Source organism: Agrilus planipennis, unplaced genomic scaffold (assembly GCF_000699045.2).
Source record: "Agrilus planipennis isolate EAB-ADULT unplaced genomic scaffold, Apla_2.0 scaffold19, whole genome shotgun sequence".
Lineage (NCBI taxonomy): Eukaryota > Metazoa > Arthropoda > Insecta > Coleoptera > Buprestidae > Agrilus > Agrilus planipennis.
Window position 1 is genome coordinate 1360121 of NW_020438954.1, and position 9766 is coordinate 1369886.

Genomic DNA, 9766 nt, shown 5'->3' on the forward strand with positions numbered 1-9766 from the left:
AATTTGATTATATAAAAAGTATTTTTTTAATAGTTTCGCTGCATCAAGTGCTTGTTTGATGCTTGGTGGAGGGACAGGATCGTCTTCTTCAACAACGTACACAGCTGCAGTTCTTATCTATTTCGGCAACTTAGAAAGTACTGCTTAATGATTTATAATGCCGCATTGTTGTCGTTAAATAGAGTGAGCGTGACGCTATATAGAGTGTAATATTGTACAGAAGACAATGTAAACCAACCAAGGTCAAGCAATTTCGACGTTTTAAGGTGTTTGTTGTTAAATCGAGTGACGTTATAAAGAGTTTACACTGTATGTTTATACAATTATCATCATCATCATCATAGGGTTGTCAGTCCTAAGACTGGTTGGACACGCATTTCACTCTTTCCTGATTAATCTGAACTAATCTGTGTCTTTCCATAAAACAAGAACATTCCAAATTCTTAACTATTTGTGAACAATAATTTAATCTAGGTTTACCACTACTCCTCTTAATTCCTGCTTCTGCTTCTAATATGTGTCTAGTTAGCCTTGAGAAAGTGTCCTACCAATCTATCTAGCCTATTTGAATAGTTTTTTAGCTTTAGGTTCATCCAATAAGTAAATTAAGCCGGTGTACATCGATTCGAAATTGTTTTCCGGGCTGTTTTGTGCAAAATGGTTTTTAAAAAGTATTTAAATACAAAATGCAAATACTTTTTTGATTTGTTATTTCAAATATAAAATACAAAATAGATTTCCGTTTTGTATTTTAAATGCTAAATGCAAAACGCGTATTTTCAAAATACTTTTTTCAAATAAATACTTTTTTGTAGTACCTATTTAATTTTCCACATTTACTTCAGTATAAAATATTTTTTAAGAAAACCTTGAAGGCATTTGCTCATTTTTTAAATATTGGAGTTTTCCCAACTGCGAAGAATGAATATGATTCGTATTTTTCTGTTTGAAATGATTGAGATATAGTTTTTCTATCTTTATTTTCTATCTTTCAGCAACAAATAATTCTATATGCTTCCTTATTTGCCTTTGTCACCCGTTTTAATTGGAAAAAAGACATTGATGCCAAAATAGTTTGTTTACCGTCAAAGATCAGAGCCAAGATAGAGTTGCAAATAACTTTATTGATGTAAAATCAACATCAATCATTTTATATCAATACGTATGCAACCCCATTTCGTTTCTGATTTTTACACATTGTAATAAGAGAAAGAAATGTAATTCATAGTTTCTTTAGTTTTGGATTCATCTAATAAGTGTTTTTCGAATCGTTTTCTAAGAATTTTAGATTATACGCATTTATTAGCACACCACAATATCTTGTAGTTTTCAGTTTTACACAGCTGGTGTATATCAATTCGATATTGTTTTGCGGATCGTTTTCTAAGAATTTTAGATTATACGCATTTATTAGCACACCACAATATCTTGTAGTTTTCAGTTTTACACAGCTGCTTTATCTTAATGTATATAATTTCGTAGTTTCTGCTTAAGGTGGTAATTTATAACTTCAAAATTCCATGGACCATGATATTGAGCGCGAAAAACAATGTCGATCCAATCTTTTAGATTATCAATTTCCAAGTTTAGAATTTTTTGAACTCTCTTCAGTTAAAGAATTAGATAGAGAGGCATTCACTTAATGTCTCTTTGTCCCCTTTTGCGTTTCTAGTGTCTTCAATGGACAATATGAGCAACTTTCATTCATCATTTTATATAACGTTTGATCGATGATACTATCAAAACTTTTAAAGGCAAAAATGTATTTGCTTTTTACAAATAGAAAATACGTTTTGAAAAGTATTTTAAATAAAATACAAAATGGTTTTCTCAAAAAAGTATTTAAATGCAACATAGAAGTAGATACTTTGCATTTGCATCTCTAAATACAATTCTTATTCCTTTGTAGCTGTAATATTCCACAGACTTTGGCTTAGACGTAAAAATACATACACGTTTCTGTGGAATGTTGATAAAGAAATTGATATTGCGATAAGGTAAAATAATTATGTATTTTTTAAGTAATTAAGGTATGTATGTATGTATGTGCGTCTTTATTTAAGATTGGAGTACGAGAAGAAAGCAAGAAGTAAAAGAACTTCTTATTTTACTGGCTTAGAAGAGCCTCACATGCCCGTGAAAGAAAAACTGGCTCGATTAGCGCTTTCGTGGTCGACACTCTTTCTACTGGTATCTAACATTTCTCTCATATTCTTCTTATAGTTCTTACAGAAATATTCTCATGTTTACCTCTAGGTTTTCAGTATACTGTCGACATTGATACTGAGTGCCATGATGAGAGTTTGGTTTGAATTATATTTTAATCAATTGGGAAGTAAACATGAACTATATATTATGGAATCAAATAGATTTTACGCCATGATAATTAATTCTTCGACTTCGTCCCTTTGCGTCATACTTATGACAGAGGTAATTAAACGTTAAGTTTTAGGAAAAGCAATGAAGTTTAACTGCAATATTTTTTTATTTGGATTTTACTAGCACTGTGATTATTTTATTATTTGTGTGAAACATTTTTTAAATAAGCGTAAAGAAGGATTTTTGAAGTGAAACTTCTTTACGCACAGTAGGGTAAGTTCGTTTTATGCGAGTTGCTATGTAACGAAATCATGCAACGCATTTCCCCGGCTCTCAAATGTTTTCCAAACGTATTTTTCTGTAACACGCGGTAGCCAAGTCATCACATGCCACCTTCAACCGATCCCACCAAATGTGGTCCCAGTGGTTTCAACCTTCAACAAAATAAACCTTTGGCAATTCCACCAGGTATGGCGATGTACAATTTGAATGCCATAAGGGCCGGCTCTCACGTAAGAAGTTCCGGATCTGACAACAGGCCCATACCTAAACCAGTAGTGGGAATCCAATTAAAGGCTTATCGATATTCCAATTTTGGTCCAGTATTGGAGTAGCCAAACATTGACTTGTTAATACTGGTCCAAAATTCGGACAATTTTCAAATATCATTGGCAAGGTTTATCCACAGTGGGAATCCAATCAAAGGCTTATCAGTATTGGTTCAAAGTTCGACCAATTATTACATGTCAGGACTAAGCACATTAACATTTCGCCAATTTTGATCTAGTATTGGAGCAGCCTAGCATTAACTTGTCTATACTGGTCTAAAATTCGAACAATTTTCAAATGCCAAGGCTAGATTTATCCACAGTGGGAATCCAATCAAAGGCTTATCAATATTGGTACAAAGTTCGATCAATCATCAAATGTCAGGGCTAAGTACATTAATGTTTTACCAATTTTGGTTCAGTATTGGAGTAGCCAAGCATTGACTTATCAATACTGGTCCAAAACTCGGACAATTTTCAAATATCAAGGCTAGATTTATCCACAGTGGGAATCCAATCAGAGGCTTATCAATATTGGTCCAATGTTCGATCAATCATCACATGTCAGGGTTAGGTATTTTAACGTTTCGCCAATTTTGATCTAGTATTGGAGCAGCCTAGCATTAACTTGTCTATACTGGTCTAAAATTCAGTCAATTTTCAAATGCCAAGGTTAGGTTTATCCACAGTGGGGATCCAATCAAAGATATATCAATATTGGTCCAATGTTCGACCAATCATCACATGTCAGGGCTATGCAATTAACGTTTCGCCAGTTTTGGTCCAGTATTGGAGCAGCCAACCATTGACTTATTAATACTGGTCCAATATTCAGTCAATTTTCAAATGCCAAGGTTAGGTTTATCCATAGTGGGAATCCAATCAAAGGTTTATAAATGTTGGTACAACATTCGATCAATCATCAAATGTCAGGGCTAAGTACATTAATGTTTCGCCAATTTTGATCCAGTATTGGAGTAGCCAACCATTGACCTGTTAATACTGGTACAAAACTCGGACAATTTTCAAACGCCAAGGTTAGGTTTATCCGCAGTGGGAATCCAATCAAAGGCTTATCAATATTGGTACAAAGTTTGATCAATCATCAAATGTCAGGGCTAAGTACATTAATGTTTCGCCAATTTTGGTCTAGTATTGGAGCAGCCAAGCATTGAATTATCAATACTGGGCCAAGATTCGGATAATTTTCAAATGCCAAGACTAAATTTATCCATATTTCGTCATGTTTGCTATGCTTGGTTCAATATTGGTTGCTAATCTCGGGCCAGAATTGAACAATCTTGGATCAAGTATGCACCAAAGCTCGGTTCTGTCGTAATTTCCTACATGAGCTTTCACGCATTTGAAGATTCATGTCATTCTAAAGGATCTATACGATGAAAATCTATAGTACCCCAGATTACCCTTTTACCGATAAAAACTGCGGACATCATTAGGGGACAAAAACGAATCAGTTATCTATCCTTTTATTGAAGAATTTTATTTTCCTATTGTGTGAAATTATTCGGCCGTTTTTGGTTTTATCTTTTGTTTTTTATTTTCAGTTTTATCGTTACCTTTCGAGTATTTTAACGGAGTTTGAAACTCCAAGAACAAAAACCGAGTTTGGTTATTCGTACATCGTTAAACTGTATGTTTTGGAGTTTGCAAACCATTATGGGTCGTTATTTTATATTGCATTTGTAAAAGTATGTATTCGTAATAATAAAAAAAAAAAAATTTTATCCCATAAACAGATTAATAAATTATTTTATTAAAGGGAAGATTGTACACTCATCCCGGAGATCAATCGTCAAACCCTATTACTTACATTTTAAGAAATGACCATTGTACTATCCCGGGTTGTTTAAACGATCTAAATGTAAACCTTTTGGTACGCATCTGGTTTTTTATAGGTAGAAGTTTTCTTAAACCGATTATTAGGTAAGTATTTTTTAATTATCCTTTTATTATAATAAAGTTTATATCATCAGTACAAGTGTAGAGAAATATTCTTTGCGTACATCGATTGGGAAAAGCTTTGTTGCTACGTTGAACATATGAAACCTTAACAAGTTAAACTAAATTGTGCATCGTTACCTTTACAAGTAATAGTATCGGGTTGTTCGGAAAATCATTTCGTTTTTTCCCGACGGAGGATTTAATTGTATTCTTTTGCACCCAACTTCACATTTAAGCCGTATAATTTTTATATGCTTTGAGAGCTCATATAGCAAGGCTTGTGTGTGAAAAATTCCAATTAATTCTACGCAGTAGTTTTTGGTTGGTGCCCTTTTAAATATGGAGAGCGATAAGCAGCATTTTCGACATATCTTACTGTTTTACTACAGAAAGGGTAAAAATGCTGTTCAAGCCAGAAAGAAATTGACTGATGTGTATGGAGAAGGTGTGTTGACAGTACGCCAGTGCCAGAACTGGTTCGCTAAATTTCGATCCGGCAATTTTGATGTCGAAGATGCACCACGTTCGGGAAGGCCGGTTGAAGCTGATAAAGACGCGATAAAGGCATTAGTTGATGTGAACCGGCGAATAACAACACGTGAGATCGGATTGAGGTTAAATTTATCAAATTCAACAGTTTATGACCACTTGAAAGGCCTGGGATTATCCTCGAAGCTCGATGTATGGGTTCCCCATGTTCTCACAGAGAGAAATCTGTGTCGCCGCATTGACGTCTGCGATTCGCTTCTCAAACGTCACGAAAATGATCCGTTTTTGAAGCGCATCATCACTGGGGACGAAAAATGGGTTGTATACAACAACGTCAAACGCAAGAGGTCATGGAGCAAAAAAGATGAACCGGCTCAAACCATTTCCAAAGCCGATATTCACCAAAAAAAGGTGATGCTGTCTGTTTGGTGGGATTTTAAAGGAATCGTTTTTTTTGAGCTTTTACCGGATAACACAACGATTAATTCGGAAGTCTACTGTCATCAGCTGGACAAACTGAATGATGCACTTCAACAGAAAAGGTCAGAACTAATCAACAGGAAAGGTGTAGTGTTTCACCAAGACAACGCGAGACCTCACACAAGTTTGGTCACTCGCCAAAAGCTTTTACAGCTTGAATGGGATACAATGCTACACCCACCATATTCTCCAGACCTGGCACCATCGGATTATTATTTGTTCCGGTCACTCCAAAATTTTTTAGACGGTAAAACCTTCACCTCAAATGAGGAGGTCAAAAACCTCCTCGATCAGTTTTTTGCCAGCAAAGACCAAAAATTTTATGAGCGTGGAATTATGCTACTACCAGAAAGATGGCAAAAGGTGTTGGACCAGAATGGTCAATATATAATTTAATAAAGTATTTGTTTATTATACGAAAACTGTCTTTCATTTCCACAACAAAAAAACGAAATGACTTTCCGAACAACCCTATAGATAGGCGTGATATTTAATTTTTATTCCTGGCATGTTTCGTCGCATGGGTGTTAATTTTTGCAGTGGATTTTTCTTATACTAACTGATGTCTAACCTTCTCTACAATTAATTTGAATATTCATCATGAAATCTTCAATACACACCCGACGACAGACGCAGCTGAAATTAACAAAGACAAACACTAATCTACTCAGTTGTTAAGGAGACAGGGAAAGCTGCATTTCGAGAGTTTTCATTGTTACATAACACCATAATAAAAATGAGAAAGTGGTTTAGTTTCCTCATTGAGTTCAGCGGATTAGTGATAAATTGTGTATCGCTGCAATATGAATTCTGCCGCTTATACGTTCAGAATATTCTCGAATATTCTAGAATATAATCTAACTTTTAAAAAGTTTGTATCATTCGGGAATATTCTCGAACCTCATAATATTCTGTCACTTTCGAAAAATTTATATCATTTGGGAACATTCTCCAACTTTCTTGAAGATTCTGGAACATTTTCGAACTTTCTGTAAAATTCTAAAACATTCTCGAACCTTCTAGAAAATTCTAAAACATGCTGATCAGAAGCCGGAGCTCAATTTTACTAATTATATGCAGTTCTCTGGGGCAATAGTGTTTTAACCTCCATATTTTTCTTTCTCGTGGAAGGGGCGGGGTGGATGGCTATAGATTATTAATTGATTTTCTGTTAATATTTTTTTTATGGTGCGCGGTTCCTTGACAAAAGTTTTTCCCAGTCGATATAACGATAAAAAGTAATTTAACTTTTTTCGTTTATTTTAGGCGTTTGGTGAACTGTTTTCGTTTTAAATGCAGACCAAAAACAATACCTTTCGATACTCTACCCCAATGGGAGGCCGACTATTACATGACGAAAGTACCAGACACATACCTTATAAACAGGCAATTAAAAATTGGTAAAAATATCGCTTTTATAGTTTTATACTAACCAAGTCGCTATTTTAAATAATTTAGTAAAGTATTTAAAATATCTTGATCAGAAATCGTTTGAAGATGACCGTGTTCGTCGAAACAACTGTACGTATTGTTTGTAGTAATCATTCACGGTTATATGACACTGTTTGCTCTGGTTTCCCCACTTGCCCCCCTGTTTATTTTAATTTATGCCCTGATGGAATTAAGGTTGGAGGCTAAGCAATATATCAAAAATTATCGGAGACCGATTTTAACGAAAATAACTACCAGTACGGTTTTTAGTGACCTATTCATGTTAACAGCATACATTGGAGTTGTAACGAACGTGAGAAACCTGCTTTATTTTACGTATTTAAAAAATAATACGGTAAAGGTCTAGACGATGGCATCTACCCCCGACGGGGTGGGGGGGGGTGGAAAGAGGAGGTCTCCCCCACCACTGTACCATAAAAAGTTCGTGGCGGTCTCACCCCCATAAAAAGTTATGGAGGTTCAAAGTTAATAAATATGCCAATTTGTATACTAGGGTCAATTGAAAAGTTCCCGGCCTGACATATAGATGGCGGCACCAGAACTAAATCCATATGATTTTCAGTTAGTCCTAACCTTCAAAAGACGCGTCTATAAATTTGACGGCTGTCGGATCATTAGTTTGTGAATTATAGCATTTTTAGTGAAGCAACTTTTGTTATTGTGAAAAAAATGGATAAAAAGGAATTTCGCGTGTTGATAAAATATTGCTTTTTGAAGGGAAAAAATACAGTTGAAGCAAAAACTTGGCTTGATAACGAATTTCCGGACACTGCCCCAGGAAAATCAACCATCAAGGATTGGTATGCTAAGTTTAGACGTGGTGAAATGAGCACCGAAGACGGTGAACGCAGTGGACGCCCAAAAGAGGCTGTTACGGACGAAAACATTAAAAAAATCCACAAAATGATTTTGAATGACCGTAAATTGAAATTGAATGAAATAGCAGACACTCTACAGATATCAACGGAACGTATACATCACATCATTCACGAATATTTGGGTATGAGAAAGCTCTGTGCAAAGTGGGTGCCGCGCGAGCTCACTTTTGACCAAAAACAACGACGAGTTGATGATTCAGAGCAGTGTTTGAAGATGATCACGCCTAATAAACCCCAGTTTTTGCGTCGATATGTGATAATGGATGATAATGGATTTACTTAGGTGACCACCTTCTTTCGATCCCCACTACCCCACCCCCATCTAACCCCCACAACTTTTTATGGGGGTGAGACAGCCACGAACTTTTTATGGTACAGTGGTGGGGGAGACCTCCTCTTTCGATCCCATCCACCCATCATCTAGACATTTACCAATAATACAAATAATACATTACATCCCTAAACTAGGTCGTCTTCTGCCTCTTCACTCTTGTTTCTATTTCTAACTATGTATATCTTTAGCTAGCCTTTCATCTAGCCAAAAACGTACTCCAAATACTTATATACTTCCAGTTTTAATTATTTTTTTAATTAGTAGTAAAAAGTCAAGCTAAACAGGGATAAAGGTTTTTTTATTTTTATGAAAAAACAACCGGCGTTTCCCCTCTAATACGAGGCATTATCAGGGAGAGGTTTCTAAGTTTTAATAGTACTTTGTTACTACGTGGTTTTTAAGTAGTTACAATATTAATGTGAAAATTCATTATTAATTTTTATCCACTACAAATTAGCTCAAATTAATCACTACTGAATTTCAAAGTGTTTCACTATTTATAACATTTATTATTTTAATTTTACATTGTGATGTTAATTGTTTTTAATTAATTATTCTAACTACTACGACAAAATAACCGTAATTCACATATTTTGTAACTTAGAAACCTATTCCTGATGATGCCTTGTATTTGTCGATTTTCAATTGTTTTTGGGAAAGAAATGGCAACTAAAAGTAATTAATTTTTTTTCGTTTAGTAATCAATAACATATATTTTTTTTTAAGGCATGCATACTGGCTTTTACAACATCATTTGTAGAAAGAGAAGTTTATAGATACAGTGATAACTCATCTTTATATGGATTCTTTTACAGTACACTTTCAGGTAAATTTAATTGTACCATTAGCATTGTAATACTCGTTTTATGAGTTGGAGTACAGTATTAACAAAGACTTTGTGAAATTGATGTTGTAGTTTTTAATGCAACCCAATATAATTTGGACCAGCGTATGGCTCTTGTTCCCATACCGACAAACTTGACAGAGTGTTATTACCAGGGAAAAAGGTATCCTCCGGAACACGCGCGTCAATACCAACGACGGGAACATTTCTGGATTGAATATTTCTATAAATTCTTAGTCGTCATTGTTGTAGAAGTAAGTTACACGAGTTTTAGACGAGATAGATACGAACAACTAACATTTACATATGTATATCTTTTATTAGCATTTGGTGCTAATTGTTATTACTATTTTGGAGGTCGTAAGTTCACCCATACCGTACCACGTCAAGCAGAGAATGAGATTGGAATGGATTCAAAAGAAAGAACGCCAAAGAACATAATCACAATTATTGTACTCTG

The 9766-nt window shown here is 34.8% G+C and overlaps 1 protein-coding gene across 1 annotated transcript in view; it reads left to right on the forward strand.

The window, feature by feature from the left end:
* Nucleotides 1-9766, forward strand: part of LOC108744053 (anoctamin-3-like) — a 16833-nt gene extending 7067 nt beyond the window's left edge. The window contains exons 6-15 of the mRNA XM_018479652.1: nucleotides 1910-1997; nucleotides 2064-2190; nucleotides 2257-2430; nucleotides 4433-4576; nucleotides 4648-4811; nucleotides 7065-7198; nucleotides 7337-7542; nucleotides 9189-9288; nucleotides 9379-9560; nucleotides 9631-9766. Coding sequence (XP_018335154.1) covers nucleotides 1910-1997; nucleotides 2064-2190; nucleotides 2257-2430; nucleotides 4433-4576; nucleotides 4648-4811; nucleotides 7065-7198; nucleotides 7337-7542; nucleotides 9189-9288; nucleotides 9379-9560; nucleotides 9631-9747 — 1436 coding nt within the window. The 3' untranslated portion in view covers nucleotides 9748-9766. The remainder of the gene's footprint in view (nucleotides 1-1909; nucleotides 1998-2063; nucleotides 2191-2256; nucleotides 2431-4432; nucleotides 4577-4647; nucleotides 4812-7064; nucleotides 7199-7336; nucleotides 7543-9188; nucleotides 9289-9378; nucleotides 9561-9630) is intronic.